Raw genomic sequence first — 26,938 nt, 5'->3', positions numbered from 1 at the left:
CTGTGAAGGAGAAGCTAGCCTGATGTGTGACGTTGAGGATGATAGCGGCATCATCAATCCCTTTGGGGTTCCTGGCAACAAACAGTATTTCACCGGCGTCTTCAGGGTGAACCGACCTAATTTCAAGGGATGTGGTTCTGCAAAACGGTGTGTCGGCACTCTGCAAGAAAAATGGGGCAGAATAAAAAGTGAGAAATCGTCATAGCATCCACGTGAGAGACAAAAAAAAAATAGCAGTCGTTGTAAGAATACACTGAGACCTCGTGGTACGATTATCGGTAAGCTCACTGCTTAGGCGGTATTCTGAAGTGTCCCTCTTAAAAATAACTTAGTGGCAGCACTATAGAATAACACCGAGAACAGCAAAACCTATGAATGATTACTGCTGAAATTTGAGTAATTTCTTTCTTTTTTTTTTCTACTGGCACGGGCAGAGACACTTTATTTTTTGCTCTTTTTATGGTCCCACAATAATTTTTGCCCTCTTGGTGCAAAAATAAGAAGCGGAGTTTTTTTTTTCTTCATAACTCCAAAAACTGCTTTGAAGAATGAAGAAGACATCGTGGAAGAGCGCAGGTTCATTAACTTGCCGACAGAGTCGCCGGCGCCTCATTCTGTCAAGCACGAAGAGACTAGACGTAACTTTCCACGCTTAATCCTGGACTGCTTGGGGCTGAAACCAGCGCTTTTAAGACTAATTACCGCTTATAAGCCGGCCGGCGTGTCTCCAGGGCCGGGCTTTCTTGCTGCTCGCGGGCAACCGGTATGGGGCAATGGACACTATAGCGCAGTGATTGCTGTCTCTTAGGTCACTCACCCGCGACTTTCTAGCGCAAAGTCTGCGCTTCCCCTCTCCAGGCACTGGCTAGACATGAACTTTTGGAGTGTGGTAGCGGCGCTTGACCTGTGCACTGTTAATTCACACGCCATTACCGCTCCTGCCTTTCTGACTTGCTCCCTGGTCAACGTGCATAGGTGTTTAATTTAGGGCGCAGTGTGTCGCAAACGTATTGAGCGAATAGTCGCCTGTGTAAGTTCTAAATGCGGCAATGCCGATCGAAGCCTTTCCAGAGAAATTAGCCGCACGCTCCGAGCCTGCCTTTAGTGTTAATGGCTTCTATGCGCCACGACGGATTCGATCCCTGGGTTTCTGAGTGCTCCGTTGGAGACCGTCTGCGGAATTAAGCTCAGGCGGGTGTTTGCGCATGAGAATCAGTTTCTTTTCTACTGTTCCTGATTTTGTGAGACCTAATCTTAAATGACACATTTCGAGCGCTCCGTGGAAGATTGCCGCGAAAGCAGCCAAGTGTATCAGGGCGCGAGGGCACTGCCGAATACAATCAGGCAGACAGTCTGTCGATGCCAGCAGCATTACGACGCATGATTTTCCCTAAATTAATCCTCCGTTCTTTTCGTTCTTTTAGTATACGTAAGGAAGCAAGATGCACGTAACTATCGTACACCCGGTTATATTTCCTGGCACTTCGGACATAAATACTTGTCCAGTGAGCTATAAAAAATTTGGATTCATATCACGAGCGGGATACGAAACTCGTTGTGCAAGCATAGCCGTCTTTCAAAAGACGGAGTTATATAATGGACGCTTGGTGTGTGGCCGGCGTCTGAGGGAACAGTACGGTGGGAGAAATGATTTCATTTCCTTTACAAAGATAGCTGTATCTGGGAGCCATTGCAAAGGTTCACGACGTCATCGGCGAAAGTAACAGAAAACGCAGTGACGTCGCGCGTAACTTGGCACATGAAACCACCTGGCACACGCATGACAGTGGGAGCTACCGCCATTGCCAGTACAGTAGTGAATCAGCAAAAAGCAGGGGCAGATATTACTGTATAGATATTGGCGTAATGTTGAGAGTACGACCATCTTTGTGCAATGATGATGCACCTATCAATGACTCTTGTTTGCATTTTGTGGATATTTTATACAGTTTCGCGATTGCGTACAGAGTTCAACCGGTTTGTTCCAAGGATCGAGATTCAGTGTTGTGGCTGCGACATGTTTCCCAGTGGTATAACTCGTGTTCACTAACTCAAGGATAGACAGATAAGAAGATGCGCTCTTGTGTGACTTATCTGTCTATCCTGTTGCTCCGGGCTACACGATTGTGACAATACCGGCTGGACCATGACGACCACTTAGTGGGCAACTCACACTGTAGTTGTGGGCGACGTAGTGGGTGAGGGCCGCTTCCCCGGGGCTAAGAAGCAGACGCCTCACGATCCAGTAAGCTCGTGTCGGTGGCGGATTGGCACAGACCAGCACAGAGATCCTGACTGGCTTCCCCACGATTGCCATCAGGGTCTTGTTCAGCGCTTTGATGTCGGGCCGACCTGCATGTAGGGCGAGGAGGAATTCCACGCAAAATGAGCGAAACGCCGAAGTGACGTTCGTCTCTGCGATTAAAGCAGAGGTTTCCTTCGGATATCGAGGAAAAAGGCGCTGCATGTTCACGTTGGAAGCGCTCCGGACGTGTGCTCCTGCTTCCACCTGGGATAACTGTCGCAATGCGCTGAACACTCAGACCTTCCATTGGAATTGCACATATAAGCTGATTTATAAACCCGTTAGCCTTCGTTGCAACTCTGTACGGTTGTCTGATCATTGGCCTTGCGGATACTGACGTCAGTAAAATTGCTCCTTCCTCTTTCTCTTCCTTCATTGTACCTATTATTTTCCTGGCTCGGTTAAATAATCGCGGTGAACACTGCGAACAGTTGCGCATTTTTCCTGCAGAAGGCAGGTATCCGTTTCATCGTTGAGCTACTACATTTTTGCAGCTCTGATTGCAACAGATACTTAGAAAGCCCTTGTCTCATTTCTACATTCTGTGCATTTGTTAGTCACTACTCGGAAAGGGTGAAACACCCTGCTCCTCAATTAATATTTCTGGCCACCAGTTTTTAGCGGCCCCTCCCCAGAATATGCACGAGTTGCCTAACATGTGCAGCACGTTATGCAACTCAAACGCTAAAGCCGCTACGCTGATGAGAAGAATGGCGAAGTTGTTGACTCGCACGCCTCCGCACACCCTAGCGGCCGTGTACCGAAAAAAGAAAGCCTACTTCGTGTACCTCGCACGAGATGGCGCTAGTGGTGTTCGCGTGTGGAGTCACTCTGTGGGCACGCTTACGCGGAGTCGACCAAATGCTTTCAGAGCATTGCCTATCAACGAAGCGCATGCATTGCCTAGTACTGTACACGTGAATTAACTTCGACAAATAAATGCTTATAGACAGGATCCAGAGCAGTTTATACGACCACATGGACATTTGCCTTCATCCATTTTTTTCGAACAAAGAATAAATCTACAACGGCCGGAGAAAAAAGAAAAAAATAAACGCTGGGGTACCAACTCCCAAACACTTCTGTTTTCCGCGATTACATCGTTGCATCGACTAGGCATGCGCCTAGTTCATGCTGTAGGACAAACTCCGCTTTAATTATAAACCAGCTGATACAATATCGGAAGTTTAAAGCGATTTTATTTTCGTGTGATAATCAAGATTATCTTCTCTCTACTTTCCACCACCCTGACCACCTTTGCCATTCCTTGGCATCCAAGCTGTTACTTAAACGGCTGTCAGTTGCCAGCTCCGTGAACGAACAACATATTCCGGTCAAGGTCAAGTATATTTCTTCCTGACATGACCTTCTGCATGACCTTCTGCAAAACCCGATTCGCTCGAGAGCCAAGGAAACACTTAGGTGCATTACCACATATAACCTTACATGGAGTAATTTTTACGGTTTATTACTAATTGCAGGGCACACTGTTGGGTATTCGGAGCTTAATGTTAATACAAGAGTTGAAAAGCCAGCTCCGCTTAGTCTACTCGGCCAGTTGCCGAAAAAAATAGCTTCACAGAGGCTCCAGAAGATATAATTTCAAGCCTTGACAATCCATCGATAACACCTTATTAGGCAAAATAATTAGTCCCTAAGACAGCGAGCCCCTAAGAGTCGCAGTCTTCCTACTCGCCGGATTGGAGATCAGCACTACGTGACAATAGTAATACCGAGAAAGGTTCGACGATCAAATTCCTGTCATGCGTTACCTACAATCGGATACAACTTAAGAACGCAGCTGTTTTTACCCGTAAAAAGACCCCTTCCAGCCAATGGCGTCTGCCGATTCTCGTGGTCCTGCTAGTGTGTCAGAAAACAGAGTGGACGATGAAAGGGGGTAACCCCTTCCCTCTGTCTGGAATAGACACCCTCTCCATTGTGGCCCCACTCCCCGCGCTTGTGTATAACCCCAAGGAATCTTGATATTTTCTCCAGGAAATGCGTCACAAATGTTCGAACACCGAAGCGTGCGCCATATTATTCTGGCCGCCCCTGTGCATAAGAGCTGAGACACTCGTCAGCCATCCTTCAGATTCTCATTCCCGCATTCTGAAGAAAGTAAAACAAGAATTTATTGAATGTCGAAAGTACCAATAAAAGACAGACTGAAGAAGTGGTTTCAGAGAGGATCGAGTGGACGTGACGTTTAAGACAGCAGGAAAAAAAAAAAAAAACGATTTTTTTCCCCCACGGAAACCACCATGTCTCACGGTATCATCGCCCTTCGAGTGTACTACATATACAGGGCACCAACCTGAGATGGTGAGCAAGATGTCCCTGGTGCGCGCACGCTCTTCCTTCCAGCCCAGGTGGTTGGTGGCCGTGCACTGGTAGCTGCCGGCGTCAGAGTACAGCACTGGGTCCAGCACCAGGGAGCTCTCAGCGGCCATGCTCTCCAGGCGGCCCGAGCGCACGCGGGTCCAGCAGTAAGAGGGCGGCGGCTTGCCGTCCGCCTTGCACTCGAGCTGCACGGGTCCGCCGAAGTCTGCCGCCACCTGCGACGGGGGCTGCTCGACGATCTCGGGCCCATCTGCGTCGACGGCATGAGGGAAAGCGATTTATATATATATGTATTTATGTATTATTTATTTATGTATATATACTTACCGACCGACCGTAATGACTGACCGAACGACCGACCGTAATGACTGATAGAACCAGACATACACCATGCTGTTCCCAAAAAGCTGGTTTGTTGTTGGAAAGCGTTCGTTGGCATGATTGTTCTCACTGGATTATGATAGCAGAGACTTGTATTTCTGACTGATCTCACTTGGCAGGCTTCACGCGCCGTCGCCAGCCACAGACGCACTCAAAACAAGCGCGTTTTCATAGCTACCGCACGGAGCGCATCTTTACGGAGCCAGCGCCATGCGCATACTGGCAACATCATTTAAAAAAAAAAAAACCTAAGCTTGCTTTTTACATTCTGCGTATGTTGTGTAAGGCCATTAGAAGCGACTCTTGAGTCAGACACAATGCGCCTTGATGTTTCGGTGCGAAAAAATGATTCGCAAGTTGGCGCAGTTGTTAGGAACACTCGGCTGTTACATTAATTATCGCCACAAGCTGGTATGCGTCTTGTGGCATAATTATTATGAGTCTCACAGTTGTCACGGCCGCTACATCGGTCCAGCCAGACTGCTGAAAATCGTGAGAAAACGTACTCACTTAGGCAAGGGGAGGGTGCACACTTCTGCACGAACTTAGCGAACTTGAGTTGCTGTTCGTTATACGTTTTTTTGTCCTGTAAAAATGCATGCGAAACATGTTTTTTGTCTTATTCAGACGCTTCTGACGCCAAGCTGATTCCACTGACCCTCTCTACGCGTGCCTGAAAATTCGACCAGATGAACGTCCACTGTTCGTCATGATTTGTCAGGAAGTTAAAAATGGTTTAGATGAACTTCACTCTCCCATTGTTATGACGTCAATCAAATTTTGAAAAGTTCCCGCACGTGTGCCTGTCTCTTCTTCTCGAAGTTGCCCAAGGCAAGAGCAACTACAGGACACTTTGTTTCCAATTCATAGTCTTTCCAGCCATCCAAAACGCAGCAAATATGCAAAGGACCTGTTATAGGATAAAAGCTGTTCAACCGGCTTGAACAAGAATCAACAACAAAAAAAAAAAGCTAATTCCATAGAAAGCTCATTTTCTCCTGTTCGCGCGCTCTCGTCAAGAAGCCAAACTGCCTTCAGGACGTTCTTTCTTCGTCCAGTTACTTCTATTTTTCCTCTTGTTCCATACGCTATTCCCCACAAGCTGTTGTAACATCTGCAACGCTGTCGGGGGTAAAAAAAGAATCCGCACAAAGGAAGAACTGAGTGAAGAAAATGCTATGGAAGAGCGGCACTTCTTCGAAAGGACGCCGCACGTGCTGTCGGCGACGCTGAGAAGTGACGGCGGCGACATCTGCTTCACGACAAAAGACGCGCCCGCAGGATCACGAGGCGAAGAAGGCGACCGCCTTTATGGAGGACCGACGCCTGAGGAGGTTGAAGTGGTTGGCGGGCGAGGAGGGGGGGGGGGGGGGGGGGGGGGGGAGCGCTCGTTTTTTATGCTTCGACTTTGGTCTTCGCATGCGAGACCCGCTAACTTGTTTCCCGCTTCTCAAGACGGGCGCAAGACGGGCTCTCCAGACAAGTGGCCACTGTTATAAGAATGTCTCCGCTTAGCGCACAGCGCCCACTAGCGAACGGGCGTAGAGGGCGAACCCGACGGCAGTTGACTGGGTAATTAAAAGTTTGCCGCCGCCGCAGCAGTATGTCGCTCGTCTCCTCTCATGCTACGCTTCGTCGATCAAAACGAAAACTGCACGCCGGGCTTTTCCCGAGACCCTTTGTCACCCAACGCAGGTTTTCTTTCTTTAGTTCGCGCGCTTTTTCCGTCTTGTCTTCGGTGCGTCATTAAAGTTTAGACAGCGTGACGGCGCTTTTAGGGTTTCCGCCCTGAGCGGCACATATTGCTCGTGTAGAGAGGACAGCTCGAGAAAGGCGAGTGGCAGGCGTACTTAGTGGCCGCGCTAAACAAGCGTGCAGCTTATAAAGGCTGAATGCAAGGGAAGGGACGCTTGGTGGAAGCTTTTTTGACGAGTATCGCTGAAGTTCGCTAATAAAAGGACCACAGTACTCGAACTTAAAAACAAACTGGGTGCTTTTGCTTTTCCTGATGTATTGATGGTTTGTTTGTATGTACTTGTTTGCGAAAGTTAAAGAGCTGAAATTTCGCTAACACACAAAGAGGTGACCAGCCTTATCTCCGAGGTATATTTAAACGCTATCGAAGAAAATCATCGCACAAGAAGCGCGCGTGGAAGTATCCTATCTGCCTCACCCCGCTTCAATTTTAGAAAAAAGAAAAAGGTTCCAAGATTTCTTTGAAGAAGCATTGCGAAAAGTCAGTTCGTAAGCTAGGTCTAGCTCTAATCGCTCAACGCGTAAGGAAATCAATCGCGTCACTAAGTGCAAACGTGAGAAGCCATGCTGATAATAATTGCATTGTGTTATATGCTGGCGAACAATGATTGTAGTGCGCCTTAAGGAAAACTAACCTCCACCCTCAGCGCTGGATGCAAACATGGAGAAGGTTTGGTTTGGTTTATGGGGTTTAACGTCCCAAAGCGACTAAGGCTATGAGAGACGCCGTAGTGGAGGGCTCCGGAAATTTCGACCACCTGGGGTTTTTTAACGTGCACTGACATCGCACAGTACACGGGCCTCTAGAATTTCTCCTCCAAAGAAATTCTAGCCGCCGCGGCCGGGATCGAACCCGCGTCTTTTGGGTCCGCAGCCGAACACCATAACCGCTGAGCCACCGCGGCGGCCAAACATGGAGAAAATCTAGAATGCTAAGGTAATGTAACCTTCACCATTCAATGCATCATCGCCAACGTCATCAGTCCCTAGCGACTTTTTCCTTCTCTATAGAAACCAATTCCGCTAGCGCAACGGGCTTTCGGTTATCTGTATCGGGTTATCGGTTATCTCCGCTTTACATGTGACGTCAAAACAATTTTTCTCTTCTTGATTTACACTAGAGTATATGTTAGGGCCGACGCGGTGGCACAGTGGTTACGGTGCTCGGCTGCTGACCCGAAAGACGCGGGTTCGATCCCGGCCGCGGCGGTTGAATTTCTTTGGAGGAGAAATTCTAGAGGCCCGTGTACTGTGCGATGTCAGTGCACGTTAAAGAACCCCAGGTGGTCGAAATTTCCGGAGCCCTCCACTACGGCGTCTCTCATAGTCTTAGTCGCTTTGGGACGTTAAACCCCATAAACCAAACCAGAGTATATGTTAGGGATCGCATCAAAACGCAAGCACGACTCTTGTCCCTAACTAGGACACGAATTAAAGCTGACATGAAACACTTGCGTGAAGCAGCGTAGCGTCGCATGGCTCCTTAAGTCGACTGCTTTTATTTATTAATAGAACAAAGACGCCACCTATCCGAACTACTCCGTGCCCTCCGGCCGGATGTCCCGACCGTTCGTGTCGTGAATGTTCGCTACTGAAGCTATGCCAAGAAAACAAAAAAACAAGCAAAAAAAAGCAATCAGGGACACTTTCTCGGCCACCATGTGTCAAGACCGGTACACATGAGCAATTAACCTTACATGCTCAGTCCTCCAAAGTGCACGCTATTGCCAGAGAAACAACATTTAGAATTCAGGCGCCTGATTTGTGTAGGAGTCATGACGTCATAATACTAACATGTTTCCTTTTTACTACAAGTTAAGGTTAAACGCCTCCGTTAGTCAGGCTTTGCCAGACCGTCGCTCAGTTTAGTCTTTGAATTCAGCATAAAAAATCTCAACCAAAACCTGTTTCTAGCAATACGTGATAGATGAACACAGCATGGCTTGCTGCTTTATATCCGGCGAGCCAATTTGGACCAAAGCCACTCTACGGCCGACATAGTTGACATGGAACTGACGACATTTTGGGCAGCTGTCACACTAATCCGCGCCTAAGCGGCTTAAGAGCGCGGTTGCGTCACGTAAATGAGAGTCGCGTATAGAGAAAGGCCGGGACGATCGAAAAGGCTTGTCGGGTGAAAAATCACTGCCTTCGAAGTAAGGGACCGTGGCTGCCAGTTGCAACGCGCTTTTGAGTTTTATTTCTATTTTTTTTTATTTGTGCCCAGAACTAGTGCTTCTCCTGGCATGGGGCAAGAACCCAAAGCAGCAAATACACGCGAAACACTAAGCCGATGTGGCCGCACGACTGAGCTTGGGAAACGGCGCTGACGATAACGAAACGTCGATACGAGATTTGGGCTTGCCACACTGACTACGAGAGATTACTGCGTACCATCGCTTTTTTATATTTCTTTATCCTTTCTAGCTTTCATTTCTTTATGTATCTCGGTGAGACCCAGTTTGCTACACGCAAAAATCTTGTCACACCTGGGCATGAAAACTGTGTACATGTCTGGCAAGAAGTCAATTAGTGTAATAACATGCGACGTGAACAGTTACGGCAATGTCGTTTTTTGCCCATTTCAGCGGGTCAAGGTCTTTTTGCACCAGACCGGCTTGCATGCGACGGCTCTCATCGCATTGACTGGGCTAATTCTGCACTCATGAAGAACACGGGTATCCTGCTAGAGAACTTCTAGACACTTAATGATGCATAAGTAATAAAATGAGTGTCCATTGAGGGCATTTAATTTTGTTAATGCCACCTCTTCTCAGTAGATATGCGGCATTTTTATATCCTGAGTGTGCAGGTGTCTGAAATTCGTTAAGCTTCGATAGCGAAGTTTCTCATCATATTTTATGTTTTTATTCAACAGTTTGGTTGTAATATACAAATATATATTTCACAAGGAGGTCCTATGGCATAAAGCTGAAGGGGACTTGGGGATCACTCTGAAGGGATCGCTGTTGGACAATTCTGGTCCTATGTAATTTTTGCTGTTACAAAAATTCGCTGAGTGTTATGAGCTGCAGAAAACGGCTAATGAAGACGTGGTTTCTAAGCTTAAAATCATCGAGGATGGCATGTATTGCCAGTAGCCGTAACCGCTTTCGCCCACATGTTGGTCTTACTGAGATGGCCGCGGCTCCAATCCTGTTACATTTTCGCCTTGTTGACTGCCAAGAGAAATTGACCATGAACCAGAAGGAAATGTTATAAAGTACGAAGAAATGCGCGTAAAATTGCATTGCGATCATCCGGTAGTTCGGTGGGAAAGAAGCATTAAGCGGCTATTTCCATTTTCATGTATGGAGACAACTCAAGCCACACTACAAGTTTGAGGAGAAATTGAGTAAGAGAAAGATAAAAAAAAAAACATAGCAGAGTCGAAAGGCACGAACAAACACCGCCCCAATAGCAGCGCGCAAAGGTATCATCTTTATTCTGTATCTTTAAATCCTCCGCAAATATATCCGCTACCCCCCCCCCCCCCCTCTCCCCGGTTTTTTTTTTTTTTTAGTGCAGAAACTTGGTGACAAGTCATTAATTTTACACACGAGAAATTCCGTTTCGGTGCATTCACAATCAGCTTAAGAACATGTAAATGTAGGCAGTATCACCCACATTTTCGTGCATGACGCCAGCGCGGATAGCACAGAACCTTTTCAAAATCCCTAGTGTTTGTGAGTGCGCGAGTGTCATGTATGATTGAACTGCATTTCACCTTTTTTGCTTCACACTCATCTGGAGTAGCGTGCAGGTTAACTGCCAGGCGGACATCTCATGCATTCATTAATGCATGCATGCCTCTTTCTCACTATCGCACTGCATCAAGTCGTTGAGCTGCCAAGCCTGCAAGTTTCAGCAGCAGGTGGCGCACGTGTCTTTTGGCCTCTAAACTGACATTACCCTCAAAAGGCGGTCCGCAAGATTAAAAGAAGAACGGCGTGGCATGGTGGTAACGAAAGGGGTGAGCCGAGGACGTATTTATCTGACGGCAGCCGCTGAGCACTGCTGGCCAGGAATAAAAGTTATGTCCCTGTGATATCCTACAGATATCAGTAAATGACAATCAGGTATTCCTGGGAAGTGCGCACGTGATGAAAAGCGACGTGCCCATCTGCACACGGTCAACAGTTTACGGGCGGCGCTCAATTAGCCTTCGCTGTCCTTGGACAGGTAGTGTGGAGGATTAAACAGAACGCAGATATTAAAGCTCAGTGGCCGTTCCATTAGGATACTGAGGTCTTTTGGGGGAGAGAATCGGAAAAGCCCTGCGATAGAACGCTGTTACATTTCCCAAGTACTGCTATCAGGTTTGGACTGGAGGGGCACTTAAATCCCCCGGAGAGCCAGTCGATGTCCAGAACATCAGAGGGCCGAGAACGACAGAGGAATTCGGGCCCGGCTCTTAAACCGAGCTCTCGAAAGACTCGTTTGTACATGTTTTGTACGTAAAAGCTAGGTGCCCGCTGAGGTTTTGTGGCACGGGAGAGCGCGGCGTGAAAATATTAGATTTTTAATAACTGCGGCATTCCGCTCGTAATTGAGAGACGCAATGAGGTGCTAGCGTGCGCAATTGAAGCATTTCGTTTCTCTGCATTTTCACTGCAGGAATTCATATAAATTTAATTACGAAAATAAGGAAAGGAGACGGGAAATGTATGCTCATCATCATCAGCCTGACTACACCCACTGCAGGGCAAAGGCCTCTTCATGTCTCTTCCATTAACCCTGTCCTTTGCCAATGAATGCCGCTCCTCCCCAATAAAAAACATAAAACGCAAGATTTAAACATCAAATCAAGCTGATAACACGTTTGTTGCTTTAATTCATGGATCTAGAAGAAGTTTCAGAAGATTGCTCGCCTTTTGGCTTTTCTGTTTTTTTTTTTTTTTTTGCGTCAGTCATCTCAAAATACGTCCAGCGTTTGAAAGTCATCTCAGGAAATCGCCAACACGTTGCCACTTTCACTTCGCTTCATTGTTTTCTCTTTTTTTTCTTTCACTCACATCGGACGTTGAGGAAGTACCCGTAGGAGGCGAACGTCCCGAGCCGGTGGACGGCGGCGCACCGGTACCAGCCGGCGTGCTGGCGCTCGATGGCCGAGAAGTTGAGGAAGCCGTCGGGGCTCTGCGCCACGGGGGGCGGCCCGTCGTCCTTGAGCCAGCGCGGCGCGCACGGCGGATTGGCATCCACCGCGCAGTGCAGCGACACGGGCATCTTCTCTAGGATCGGGAACCCGAAGCCCGGCTCCCGAGAGATCGAGAAGGACGGAATGTCTGCGCGTGGGCATGAGTGAAAACAGAGGGGCCACTGTCAGCTCAGTGCTCGGCTCAACACAGCAAGACATGCATGACATGCTATAGAGATCGATAATTAAAAAAAGCAAATTGGAGTAAAGACGAACGTTAGCTTCAGCAGACTCACTAGCGCTCAAAAAACAATTTTTTGCATCAAGCATCCGGAACACCCGTAGAGCGTTGATGCTCGTGCAGGCAGTGTTTGATGTTCAAGTTATGTGTTAATCAATCGCAATCGTTTGCTTTTACTTAGCCTTTCACTTAGGGTTGTGTTAAGACGTCGATGATGTTAATATAGAGTGCTATCGTGAGCATTTTCACCGCCACTGACCCTTACCGTAATTGTCTGACAATTGACATTCACTCTTAAAAAAATACAATAATTACCAAAATGATGAACCGCCTGCTGATATTTACTACATTAAACGGCAGAAAGAAAATGTCCAGGCTTCTTGCTCTAATTAGGCCGAAGTAAAAGCGAAAACGATAACTGCAAATCATGGTGTATTCGAAGATATATTACGAAGCACGTGCACTTCCACGTGATACACGCGCAAAGTGCAGCGCTCCAGTTCCTGAGCGCCGCCGACACAAAACACTGTCCAAATTCAGCAGGAAGCTTTCTGTGGAAGGAAAAGAGCTGTTTGACTGCAGCTTTTAGTCCAGGTGACCAACCTCAATTTCAGGTAAATAAAGTTCAATGTTTAATGATCAAAGTAAGAGCGGACACCCCTTCTTAGCCTGTCACCATCAGGAACTTTACAAGGCTGGTGCATCACACTGATTCCCAGCAGGCTACGCCACGACTGCAGGATGGACCGTGATGAGTTACTGGATGCGGCTGCGTTCACACGTATGAGTATAAGAGCGCACGCAGCCCCATTCAACGACCCGTCACGGCCCATCCTGCAGTCGTGACGTAGCTTGCTGGGAAAGAGTGTGATGCATCGGCTTTGTGGAGTTTCCTGCGGTGAAGCATAACCTCGCGCACTCACAGAGGACGTCCAGTGTGGCGGCGACCGCCGTCGAGGTGGGCCACGAGACATGGTAGACGTGGCAGGAGAGCCGAAGGCCGTGCAGGTCGCGCGACGCGTTCAGGCTGAGCAGGCTACGCGTGGTGTACGAGTCCTCCTGGGGCGAGAACTCGACGAACAGCTGGCTGGACGCGGTCAGGTTGGTCTCGCCCAGCAGCCAATGCATGTGCCGCACGGCGGGCACAGCGCGGCGAGCCACGCAGCCCACCTCGGCCTCCTCGTGCTCCTGGATGGTGATGCGCGCTCCCTCGTGCAGCCGCTCGCCACCCAGAGTCAGGAACGGCTCCTCCGGGGCTCCTGCGCCACCGAGCGACAGATGGGTGTAAATTGGTTTTCAGGAAAAGAAATGGCGCAGTATCTGTCTCACATATCGACGCCTGAACAGCGCCGCAAGGGAAGGGAGGAAGGTGGGAGTGAAAGAAGAAAGGGAGAAAGAGGTGCCGTAGTGGAGGTCTCCGGAATAATTTAGACCACCTGGGGATCTTTAACGTGCACTGACATCGCACAGCACACGGGCGCCTCTTGCGTTTCGCCTCCATCGAAACGCGGCCGCCGCGGTCGGGTTCGAACCCGGTTACTCCGGCTCAGTAGACGAGCGCCTTACCACTGAGCCACCGCGGCGTGTTGTGAAAGGAGGATTGCGGACATTTAACAACAGACCGAAACAACCGTATTTATTATTTATTTGTTTGCTTGCTTGAATGTGTCTACATACTGCAGTCCTATTTGACTATTGCAGGATTGGCCGTGAAAAGCATATTGCCTAACAACAGGGAACAGCACAATAGAAAATAATGAGACGATATGACTAATAGAAACCAACTGCAAAAAAAAAAGCTCAAAATATTCAATAGCCGCTCAGAGCAAGTTAAAATGAAGAGAACGAGCAGGACCAGGCGAAGAATTCCAGTATTCGATTACACGCGGACAGACACTACTTAAGTGTCTGTACGTGCAACATAAGCCGCGATGTTTCGGTGATGGTAGCTTCTAGAGTTAGGTTGTTTAGCCAGAATTAGGTAATCATTTTATGAAACCACGTAAGAGGAGTCATTAACTGAATGCATAGTGTTGATCGAATCAGTGCAACGACGAGCCGAGCGCAGTTGCAAGCCTAGAGAAGAAAGCTCTGTGGAAACCGATGGATCCCCATCTAACCCTATCACATGTATCACATTCGTCAATAACACGAACACCATCGACATGAAACCCTGCTCTGGTGATGCACGGCCACTGAAGACACAAAATGGAGTTACGAGAAAGACCACGCTGTCTGCACTTATCAGAGATGGGCCTGGTACCTCTAGAGTGTCATCAAAAACGAATTTATGGCCCTTGTACATCTCCACCAAAGAAACAGGGTTCTTATTTTTGTAAATCTCTTCCGTTACCGTTCATTTCCATAAACAGGCGGTCGGCAACCGTTTTTGAATACAATGTTGACTGACTTATCCATGCCCAGCTCTCATAGTGAGAACACGTTGGGGTTTGAATTGCTGCAAACCCGTGTAGGGCATGTTCTCATGCATGTGATCATGCACGTGCCGTACCCATTGCTAGTTTTGTGCGTGCCAGAGAGCGTTAGCGATAGCCTAGCGTTAACATGGGACCCTCAACATGCCGATCTCAAGAAATATAAGTATACACAGCACTCCGAAGGCCAATGAGTACACGGCAGTGAACAGTTTGAGCACAGCGGAGCTTCTCTACACGAGTTCTTTCTTTTTTTTTTTTACTGTAGAGGTGACAACACTGTTAGCATTTTTTTTTTCGCCTTGAAATTTAGAATATAATCCTTTGGCACTTTAAGTCCCAGATTAGGCTAAAACTTAAAAAGAAGGTGTAAATTTCTTGCCTTTCATTAGTCTCGAACGCCAAACGTTCCTTGAAAATTGTTCAGCGGCTCACAACCTTTTCCACCCTTTCATACAGCTGGAACAGCCCGGTTTGCGAAACCATGTGGCGAGCTGGAATGGATGATTCCTTCGGGGCTTTAACTCACTGGCATTTCAGCCGCAGAAAATGATGTCTAAAACAAAACTGCAAATATTTTAGAGCTCAGCTGTTTCCTTATCGACAGTAAGGCCAACGACGAAAAGTAAATGGCATAATTTATTGAAAGGTGTGCGTTTTGCTTTGTACTCGTGTAACCTCATGTGCTGCACGCGATTTCCTCCCCTTAGCAGGTTTTATTTTGAAATCTTTGTTTTAGTTTTGTTTGAAAACTTCGAAAACATGACTAAAGATCTATGGGTCCCGTACGTAGCGATTTCGACTACCGACAGAGCTTCCTGTCAGTGGGCTGTGTTAAAAGCACCCCGTCATCTGAAGTGCATAAAAGAGCTAGATGACGAAAGAATTTCTGCCCTTTAGAGAACATATGTTCGAGCACACCAGACCTTCTCGATTTGAAGTCGATGTTTCAGCTACTGTATGCCTCTGGGAGGACTTCTCGAGAAGTTCCAGCATGGTGGAACCCAAAACGGCTAAGAGTCATTTAATCACGGCAACTGGTGGTGTGCAAAAAAGAACACCTTTCTTAGAATGCGCAATACCCAATTACCATTTTAGATGCAGAGCTGACATTCGGCGATGGTAGCATGTCCCATCCTGCAAAGATTATTGTGATATTCTAGGCCATTAGGAGCTGTCATCAAATATGACCACGTGAAGTGGGCCGCCTTCGTCAATGCTTTGCTGAAAAGACGGTCGAAGAGATCACAAAGAAGGCCACAGAAGCAAAGTGACAAGCAAAGAAGCTTAAATTTGACACCGGTACTGACTATGTGGCTAGCGACTACAAAACATGTGTTCCAGCGCATGCTGTTCCTCCCTGATAATTGAAGCAAATACGTGTTTTGGCTTTTCTTCTTTCGCTTCCTCTCTTATCCCTTCCTTTTGGGGTGCCCACCGATATACGTGAGACAGTTATTGCCCGATTTCTTTTCCTCAAAACCAATCTTAAGCTTTTTTCTTCGACCTCGAACATCTGACAAAAACTTTTGTAGCATTTCACTCAAAAAACAATACAAAATGAAATGCTTATTTTATCTTCATATTTATATAGAGAGAGATTAAAACGTACCAATGTATAATAATACACACCTCGAAAGCCGGTATATTTTTAGAGATCTTTGATCCTATTCAAGGAACACTGAATACGACCTAATCGAGTTACTGTACTCAGTGAAAAAGTGATTCCATGAATATTTCTGCCTATTTTAAGGTCTGTCCGCCAGCAAAAGACACGTTTGCGGCGGAGAAAATTGAGTATAATAATTTTCTTCCCTTCGATTCGAATTACTGGCATGTACAGCGAGAAGGATTAGCTGCCGCCGTTTGAAGTGATATGCGGTGTAGCTTAAGCCCTGAGATCCTTGCAAAATTGTGTGTACAGACGCACGCAGTTTAGATGCGAAATCGGCCACATATGGCGACACCGGTATTTTTTTTTTGCTTTTTTCTATGTAAAAGCTCCGTTTTTGGAGACTATTAATAGTTTCTCTTTTAACTAGACTGCCCTAGCAGTTTATCGATACACGCCAACTTTAGAATGCCCCGAGTGTTCCTCTAAAGGAGAAGCAAAAAAAAAAAAATTGTGGTTCGAGAAAAAAAAAGTGGCCAAGCAGTAAATATTTGCTGCAAATAAGTAACTGTATAATAAAAAATCACAGACCAAGGAATAAATTGGAACATACCCGTACAATCTATATGCAGTAAGTTGTTGATAAAACGATTCGTAAATATGCCTCAAAATAAAGAGGGAGTATAAGGTCTATACTCTCTTTTCTTTTTTTTTCGATACCATCCAAAAGCTCGATCATTGATAAATTTGCATGATAGCACGCGAGCTACTACGACCGTCTTGAGCGTTGTAGATCCGCTCGCGAGCTCACGAGTTTCTAGCGGGCTTTGCGTCCCTGTACAAGTGTCCGGCCTTACGAGCTTCCGTGTGGCTTCGAGATTCCTCTTTCGAGCGGCGACAATGAGAAGCTCCAGCGCCACGCAGCGGCGGCCGTGGCTCCGACAAAAGTCAAACAGTCGATCGCGCACTTGGCGCGAGCAAAAGCACAATGAAGCGCGGCTCTCAGATCTCTCCTTTCGAGTGCGCACTTCTTGGGTTTCCCTCTTCGGAGAGCGGGTGAGGAGGGGGAAGGCCTTTAATTTATCTCGGCCTCGTCCCAATCAGGTCCGCACACCACTCTTTCACCCTCTTCCTTTTTTCCCTTTTCTTACCCGCGAGCTCTCGGATTCCACCCGTGCGGCCCACAAAAGAAAAGAATTATAGAAAAGAGAAAATAGGAAAAAAAAAAGCACGGCTGTCAGCCGAACCGGAATCGGAGAACCAGCGCGCATTTGCGCCATTCGATTACTCGCAGGGTAAACATACTCTCGCGTTTCCTGCTTCTACGGCTTCCCGAATATACTCCTTATTATCCTGATCCAATTAAGTCAAAGCGTCGCCGACGTCTCCTTCCTTTTGCTGCCTTCGTCGATTCCGAGCCGTCCCCGCGGCTGTCTCGGAGATGACGTAACGTTCGTCTCGGTCCCTTTTCGCTGCTCTTCGCTGGGACACTCGGGAAAATAAGAGAAAGAAGAATAAAGGAAAGAGAGGAAACACGAGAAAGCACTAAGAAAGAAGCCGGCGAAACGGAGGTGAGCCATCGAGGAGTGCCCCTTCCGGTTCTTAGTTGACTTTTTCCGGTGGATATAGACTTTCGCGATCAACGTAATTGGCTCACGACTTCGCTGTCGTCAGTAATGAACACGGTTGCGCATTGCGTTGCCAAAGTTCCCAATCAGCTATAGGTGGCTCGCCATCCGATGTCGTAGCTTTCGAGTATAAAAGCAGAAGTGCATTTCCGAGTAAGCTTTATATTGTTTATATGCCTCGGTGAGTCGGTGGCTGGGCACGTCCTTCTACCAAAAACGTGGTTAACAATGCATGTCTTCGGTCAATGCCACGGCGGCCATATTTAAACCCGGGTGAAAAGCCAAACCACCCATGTACTGAGATATATCAGTGCGCACTGATGAACATCCCGTGGTCGAAATTAATCTAGAGGCCTTAACTACGCCGTGCCTCAAGTCGCTAACTCTGTTTTAGCGTGCAACATCCTATCAGTTTGGTTTAGTTCGCCGACGGGGTCAGGTATTTTACTTCATTTTATCGACGGATACTATGGTGGGTCATGCGAGCTTATTCAAACAAAATCAGCAGTTAGTTCCCTCTGGTTAGTCGCCAGGATGTGATTAGATCGAAGCGTCTATCAGGCGTTAGATGTGAAACACGCCATGCAGCAATCATGAGTGCGGACCTTACTCTCGTTCGGCTCAAGCGCTGCATCATTCATGCTGAAATCCAGGCGTGATCACTAACTCTGTATCACGCGATGCCTAGGGCTTGGCACGCTGTGTATTCCTCGCCGTAACTGCTCTGCTCTGTTAATCTTGGAGCGAATACGGAGAGTAGACGGCCTAACGGATGCAAGTAATTCTAGCGCAGCTTTTTTTTTTTTTAGTTCATTACGAGCAGAAAGCTGTGCAGCGCAGCTGTATACTCTCAAACAGTGCATGCCGGTTTTGTTAGCGCGTTAGTGCAAAGCAGTTGCATAACATCTCCATCGTTGAGCGAAATAATACAGGGTGGGTAGAAGCCGTTTCGTTGTTTCCGCCTAGTTTATACATTACTACAATTAATTCGCTATTGATGGTAATAGTCATTCCCGTCGTGTTTCCGGCGCTGCTCGTGAATTAGCTCCTTGAACGTGGCCTAAATATAGCATACCGAAATTGCGGTTGGTGACGAAATAGACTTGAATGCTTTCCGCGAGAGAAGCTTAAATTTGCAGCATCCAAACGACCTAATAAAAAATATAAAGAAATTAAATGAAGCATCGTGGCGTAAAAACATCGGTATTGATCTTTCATCTCACAACTCCAAAAGAAAGGCGTCCGTTGGCAGGAAGAGACCTCTGTTAGGGAGGATATATATTCTGATTAATACTATCATTGTTTTTGTCATTCTTGTGGTTGTTATTTTGCTCCATTCGTTTTCCATTATCTTCAATCATGACTGTTTGTGCCATGCTTAAATGCATTCTTTTCCAATATGCTGACGATGCTGTCCTTCTCGCAAATAATTTTTGCTATAAATCGTCGACTAAAGAACTACATATTGATGTACATAATAAAAAGTGTTCACTTCGAAGACTAATATTACTTCGTAGACTACAGCAATTGATGCTTCGTTTTTTCTACGTAGCAATCGGTTTCCATTGTGCTCCTGCCCTGCACTTGAATGTGTTCCCTGAGTAAAGTGCACGGGAGAGGTATTTGCTGCCTGCCTCGGCAGGCTCCTTTCGCCCACATTTGTAATGGACTTCGGAATGCTGTTTCGTTGTTTTTTCACTTCAGAAGCCTAGTATACTTAACCGTGAAGCAACAAAGATTGTTCACGTACTTGATTATGGAATACTGAAATAATGCATATTGGGTGGAACAAACAACAGAAAACAACAACAACAAAGAAAGCAAACAACACAGACAAGCGCTGTTCCATCAACTATGCATCTATACCAACTCGCCAATGCATCCATCATACTATACTAAAATGACATTACAATTTCTAGTTTTTGTCCCAGTTTTTGACAGAACCGAGTTCGTTTGTCGTTGAAACACATTCTTAAAAGTGCAGCGCACTGTCGGCAATGGTATAATGTAAAAATTTCTTTGAATCCTATAGTTGTCATCGTTCCACCAGTTTTACGTTACAACATTTGTATACTGCGATACTACTGACGCTCTACTTTTAAACTAGGATATATCCCCGAGCGCTCACTTCGTTATGACAGTTATTGCTAGCTCATCCTTCTCTCTGACATGGTCATTTCAAGTATGTGTGTGTGCGTCAGATTGTTTTTATCACTTACATCCAAAAAATGCTGATAAATCTCTGTGTTCGACTTTCGTTCCTATTATGCTCGTGTCGGTTTAGACTTGTCACTGGCAGATGACCGCTGTTCGTGAGGCAGATAGATTGGCTTTCGCATACTGTTGTCTATATTTCACGATTGTGCGTTATTGCTCTCTGTATTGTAGGGCCAGCTCGCCTGACCAAGTCGCACACGACAGTTATGGAAAAGACGGAACCAATCATTATTGTGTTGTAGTTTTTCTGGTAATTATAATATTGTTAAAACGCTTAGCTACGGATAATAGTAATACTACTACGTCTGAGTTAACTTTTGAAGGTCACGGTCAACAATGACAAATGCACAGCGCTGAAGGATTGAAAGAGTATCAAATAGAATATTTTGATGTCTGCGGACTTAGCCGCAGTCTAACCCATAACTTTAGAATAAAGGTCAAATTTCTAGCAGGTGCGCCAGTTGTTGGCAGCTGTGTTGAGGACGAAGTGATGTAGCACCTTGCTTGTAGCAAGCTTTTGCTTTGTGTTTGTATAGTAGGATACAACTTAAAAAAAACAGCAGTTGCTAACACTGGGCCGCGGTCCGCGGCGTCCGGTATTACTCCGCTGGCTAGTCGCGGAAGTAAATGAAATCACCTTTTTAATGTTTGACTATATCAAACAATCCACGTATCAAAATTCTAGAGCTGATAATTTTTTTTCTTCTAATAAGCTCCTTGCTTAGGTAACAAGAAGCGTTTAAGCAGCGGACTACTTTTTCGTCGTGGAGGAATTCTGTGCTCGGAGGCTGAATGTGGGCGGAGCTTCACTGCAGACTTAAGTTGTATCCGACTATAGCCAATGTGCATCTCAGAAAGTAGACTCAGAAGAACCGAAGTCCAGTTTTCGCCCAGAGGTATCTTTCTTAGCCTTTTCGAAGCGCCCACATTTGCTACTACTAATTTTGTATTAAAAAAAAATCCGACAAGACCCGTTGTATTTGTTACTCGGCGTTACCACCAGACTGACATGTAAAGTGATCTCTGAGCCACTTAATAATCGCCGCACCTGTGACAACCAGCTTGAGCACCTTGGTGACCCGGCGCACGGAGTCGTCGTCGGCGAACTCTCGGCACTCCCAGAGTCCGTCGTCGGCGCGCGTCACCTGCGTGATGGTCAGCGCTGCGGTGCCGTCGCGCGAGATGTTCCACTGGCGTCGGCTGGCGCCGCCTGCGCCACCCGAGCCCACGTCCAGCACCACGGGGTGCCCGTTGCGCATCCACTGCACGCTGCCGCCGGGCGTCTCCAGGAAACACGGGATGCTTAGGCTCTCGCCGGGGTTCACCACCTGCGCCGGGAGACCATATTGGTAATTTTCACGGCCGACAGGGGGCGCCTCAATCGATCCAACTTTGCGTCTTTATAGAAAATGAACCCTGTAGTTAGGCTAGCCAAAATTGCGCTTGTTTTAAAATTTTTCTATGAATATGCACTTGCTTGTCGATGGTGGCAAGCTCGCGCTCTAAGCAAGCGGTCTAATTTCTCGAGAGTGCGAAAGAATAAACGAGAAACAAGGAAGAAATCGTTGTCTGGCGTTAGAAAACCGCCGGCGTGAAAGCTTAGCGGCAGGAGGTCGATGCCTGCTTTGGAGAGAACTTAAAATTGATGACATCATGGATCAAGACAAAACCGGAACGTCAGCTAAGCAAGTCCTAGCGACTATCAGTTCATCATGCTGCTTCGCAGGAAATAAGCTAGATATGGTATCCGCCGCTGTGGCTTCAGTTTTAACTTGCGAATCTGAGCATTCTGGAGATTCACCGGGTACAAAAATTTTATAAACCACGTGTCACTTTATAATTATTGATGTAGTTTTGTAATTGCATGCGCAGGTGCAAGGCGAAAACAACGAGGTAAACTTTTTCAGCTCAGTATCTTCTCGAAACAATTAACCGCACGTTGTATTCCCGGTTTGTTTGTAAGCAGTGGACTGGAGGCATGCACTGAATGTAAGGCCCATACAATGAAATTATTCTCTTCCGATTCTATTCCATTCTTGCGATCCGCCAGTCTGACTGACTGATTCCACCGACAACGAATGCATGATCCAACCACAGTGCAAGAAGAACCGGAATGAAATGGAACTGAAATCAAATGAAAGGGCCGATATTACAGAGGAAGTCGTGCATAAAGCTCTTCGCGCTTGAAATGTGCCCGTTAGTCCTGTTGGACTGCGTTTAAAAGTTATAACGATCTAGGCAGCGTATATGCGTATGCAAGACGGCGGTTGTAGTCCAGGCAAGTAATCTTTTTAGAACTATGGGCTCAGTGCATAATAAGAATTTCGTTGTCATGGTCCTGCTAGCGTTTCACTACAACTTGAAAACACCATGTTCCAATGATCTCTGTATTTCTGGCGCCATAAAACTCTCACAGGGACGGTTAACGGCACTTGTGTCTCGTTCGCGTGCAAACGCGCCTGCAAAAGCGCCCTTAAGGACTATTTTCGCAGTAGCACTTCGACAGCAGCGTCTGAATATGCCGGAGAAACGCTCAAGTAACGAAGAGAGTGGCGCTCTTCGGCGCGTGCCGATCCTTCTCGCCGACTAGTTCGCCAATAGAAAATCGTCAATAGCACTTCTGTTCTGGATCACTAAAGCACCGTAAGCCCAGAGCGAAGCAGAGAAGAGCAGGTTCTCCTTGCAAGAGCATGTGACTATCACTTCAGTTCGTATAGTGCATCGACAGATGGCGTCGTGACATTAGCAGAGATTGGTTAGAGAAATATAAAGAAATGCCTGTCTGCCTCTCCGTCCGTCCGTCCGTCCGTCCGTCCGTCCGTCCGTCCGTCCGTCCGTCCGTCCGTCCGTCCGTCCGTCCGTCCGTCCGTCCGTCCATCCGTCCATCCGTCCATCCGTCCATCCGTCCGTCCGTCCGTCCCCGAGGTAAATTTAATTTAATTTAATTTACTTCGCAAAACGCGGGGGTCGTAGGGATCGACCGCAAGGAAATTAACGCTAGAAAGCTGAGCGCGTTACGCCAGCCTGACATTATCGGTGCGTTGTGGGGCGCTAGAGTCGGCGTTAATGTCCATCCCGCTTCGTGGCCGTGCTCGCAAAGTGCCTCACAGGCGCCTCAGTAAATCCGATACTGCTGGCATTAACGTGACATCGCCAGGCCCGTCTGGGTGCCGTTTCATTGCGGCAGTGATCGCGAGAAAATTTCTCTGGCTTTGCACGCGGGCATTAAGTCCTCTTTGGGGGATCTCCAAGAAGCGTGTCGCTTTAGCCACCTTTCGCTTGAGTGTCTAAGAACTCTTAGGGCTAAATATTATGTCACATTACGCAATGCTTGCAGAAATTGTACTTCTGAGTAAGTATTCTGTCGGACATAAAAGTTTGGGCGCTTCTACTGTGGGTAAAAACTTCCCTCGGGTGCTAAACACACTTTTAAAATGGCCGGTAAGAGTACAGAGATGAATATTTGCTCTTTGGTGAGTCCGCAGTACTTTTTTATCCAAATATACGTTATCCAAATATTTTTATCCAAATATACGTTATCCAAATAGTATGGGGCTTGCCTAGGAGAGGACTGCATCGCAGATGCAGATGAAACAGCATGCAATATTAAGCGAAATTGGCGGCCTAGCAGACGAGCAAGAAGCCATCAATGTCTCACTTGGGCGCGTGACCGTTCGAAGGACGCACCATCCAGAGTTTTTTCCAGACAGATCAGACATAAAAAAGACAAGAGCAGCAAAAATCACCCATCTGCTCCCAGGAATGCGCTAACCATTACTTTTTTTTACTTGCAGATATCTTATTAGAGGCTTCCTGTAATGATGATGCCGTCTTTAGCGTGGGCGCCTTAGGATCAGTCAAGTATAGGCTGCAAGTACAAGCTTCTCTTCTTCAAACTTCGTTTTCTATAAAGTGCAAGGTTGCTTTTACCTGCATGCGACTTTGTTTTTGCATTAGCTACTTCTAACATTTAGTATTAAAATTACATTGAAAGACACTTGCTATACTGAATACTGACCTGTGTATCGGAAGTCATGTAAATGCCTTGCCCAAAAGGTACACCGTATTGCGGCCATAGCGTCGTCACCGTGGGGAACCTTTCAGGGTCGTAGATTCGTTTCGGTAAGTGCTCTCCCTGAAGCCGGCGTCTTGGGATCCCTATCGCGTCACGGTCTGACTCCGACCCAGAAGCGTTTGGTGCTTGCTGGACGCAGTGTAGGGCGATAAAAGAAGGAAGCTTGCACTCAGCACACTCCGCCATCTTGCTACCTTTCCTTTACGGTTCAGTTTTCATTCGTTTTATGCTTCCGTATAGTGCTGCTGTTTTAGTGGTTGCTCTCTCTGCATTCAGAGCTCCCGAGGACAGATCCTCAGAGTGAAGCGGTGGTGTTTGCTATCAGCCGTTTTTGCATACCCGTTTCACCGTAGTAAGAATGTCGTAGCCTGCTACCACTGGTTAAACAGCCCCATGTCCTCCGATGCCTTCAAGGGTAGTGTTCGTCTTCGGAAATTAGAACACGCGACCATCTTTGCATAAGCGCCTTTTCATGTGGCGCTTTAGTTAAGACAGCGCTTGTCATTGGAGTGATAAGACTTGCAGCTTTGATACGATGGTGAGGAAGGTTTTTTATACTTTTCTTATTCTCGCAATAGGTTCAAAAACATTCATCCGTGCTCAATATGCGTGCCTTTATTGCTGGTCGGGCAGTAAGGGTCCGATTACTGAGCGGCTAAAATGACTCAAACATTAGAGGATGATATACAAAACGTGGTATCTCGTTTCATTGCTGCGGCTGGACAACATTTTTTTTTAAGAGTGAAGATTGGGCGCTCTTTACTAACGTTGAAGTCAGGTTTAACTGTTTTTTCAATTTTTCTGTAGAAACAGCTATGGGGACACATTGTGTTGTGGGACATCAAACAGCATACTATATTGGCGCCAAATCTGCAAAGGGCAGTGTTATTGCAGAAAGAAAATTTTTGTGATCAAACTTTTCTTTTGTCGTTTCGAACAATTCTTCCACCGAGAAAATTACCATCACAATCGCAGCATTTCCGCTTACATGTTAGAGAAATGCCCAGCCTGCCACGGGCTCAGCGAAAAAGTTCTGTCCCTTTGGCACCTGCTGCGCACAATATGTGCGCCTGAAATTGTTTCCTCGTACAGGACCTCAGGATACTTGCTCTTTCTTTCTTTCTTTCTTTCTTTCTTTCTTTCTTTCTTTCTTTCTTTCTTTCTTTCTTTCTTTCTTTCTTTCTTTCTTTCTTTCTTTCTTTCTTTCTTTCTTTCTTTCTTTCTTTCTTTCTTTCTTTCTTTCTTTCTTTCTTTCTTTCTTTCTTTCTTTCTTTCTTTCTTTCTTTCTTTCTTTCCTTCTTTCTTTCTTTCCTTCTTTCTTTCTTTCCTTCTTTCTTTCTTTCTTTCTTTCTTTCTTTCTTTCTTTCTTCCTTCCTTTCTTTCTTTCTTTCTTTCTTTCTTTCTTTCGTTCGTTCGTTCGTTCTTTCTTTCTTTCTTTCTTTCTTTCCTTCTCTCTTACTTTCTCTCCTTCCTTCTTTCTTTCTTTCCAAAGGGAAGCCGAGACGGTTTTTTTGGGAATTCGAGGTTATTAAAGAATTCGAATCAATCAAGCTTCTAGATAAAGCATGAAAAGTATTTTTGCACTACACTTACAATGGTGACAATCAGAGATTAAAACCAGGACGATATTTGGGCTTCTTCACTACGTTGGAGGAGTGCGAGGAAACTCGGCAGTGACGTCATTGTTGCCGACATTTCAGATGTCCGCTGCTTACGCCTGCATGCTGCTGTGCGTCGTCAGATGCCGCCAAACAATGCATCGTGAGCTTCACCTTCGATGGCGTCGGTTTTCTCCCATGGAATAACCGTTTCTTCGCTGGAAACGCAGTGCCGTCATACGTGGCGTCATTATCGGGGCCTCTGCCCGTCCCTGTACACTTCAGAGAAGCCTGAACGCCGATGACGACTTTATTCGATGATTACGCCACCATTTCAAATGCTAGAGCAAAACGATTTCGCAAGATTTACCTGCACATTTTGCACATTCGGCAACCTTGAACTCATCGAATTCTAAAACCGCTTCGGTTGCCCTTTAAGAGAGAGGAAAGCTTTAGCCAAAAAGGTGGAGTAGCCGGCTCGTGCAAACGTGGCCCCAGCCTGCTACTACACCCTAGTTGAAAAGAGAAGGGACGGAAAGATACATAGAATGTGGATGAAAGGCGACGAAGTCGTGCAGGCTCCATCCGCTAGTATCTATCAGCGACCGGGTCGCAGTGCTACACTAGAATAAATTTGTTCTCGATTACAGGCGTCCTGTAAACTTTTGCTGGCGACTACACTACTGCTGTTTTTTACCCCGTACGAGTTCCCGTCATTGTTATTAGATTTTCTGTGCTTTTTTTTTCTGCGTTGCGGATTCTTCATGTGACTAATATAAGAGGGTCCCTTCCGTCCGTAGAGTAATTCCCTTCCTATCCCTTCATTTTCATTATCATAAACGATACGGTGCGCCCTCCTTTACGGTGTTCTCTACAGATGGCTGTGGTATTATAGTGCGTAAATATAAGTGCAGTGGGAGTTACTTTAAGGAAATGAGGAGGGATTCTTTCTTTATTGCAACGAATATCTCTCTTTATGCTCTTAGGCGGATGCGCATAATGACTAAACACATGTCACTAAGACATGTAATATTCTTCGCCAGTAAGCAAATTTATTTCTCTTAATGCTGCGTGTTCCTATGTTGTCTGTCACTCTCCCATCCCGATTTTTTTTTGAACCCTGCCATGTAATAGGACGCGGGATTAAAAATCGATTCTCAAAACTCTAGGCCAGACTCGATTGAGATGGACAGATATATCCAGCAAAAGCT

At 46.5% G+C, this 26,938-nt stretch overlaps 1 protein-coding gene across 1 annotated transcript in view; it reads right to left on the bottom strand.

Moving 5' to 3' along the window:
* LOC149339563 (kin of IRRE-like protein 2) overlaps positions 1-26,938 on the bottom strand; it is a 171,104-nt gene that overhangs the window by 5,478 nt on the left and 138,688 nt on the right. Inside the window, exons 4-9 of the mRNA XM_089550510.1 lie at positions 21,103-21,382; positions 13,086-13,421; positions 11,800-12,069; positions 4,623-4,898; positions 2,174-2,352; positions 117-160 (exon numbers count right to left, since the gene is read on the bottom strand). Of these exons, the coding sequence (XP_089406636.1) occupies positions 117-160; positions 2,174-2,352; positions 4,623-4,898; positions 11,800-12,069; positions 13,086-13,421; positions 21,103-21,382 (1,385 nt within the window). The remainder of the gene's footprint in view (positions 1-116; positions 161-2,173; positions 2,353-4,622; positions 4,899-11,799; positions 12,070-13,085; positions 13,422-21,102; positions 21,383-26,938) is intronic.

This window comes from Amblyomma mixtum, chromosome 6, assembly GCF_055824585.1.
Source record: "Amblyomma mixtum isolate Tamu chromosome 6, ASM5582458v1, whole genome shotgun sequence".
In the NCBI taxonomy this organism is placed as follows: Eukaryota; Metazoa; Arthropoda; class Arachnida; order Ixodida; family Ixodidae; genus Amblyomma; species Amblyomma mixtum.
Note: the sequence above shows the minus strand (reverse complement) of the source record. Positions and strands in the feature narration are given on the sequence as shown.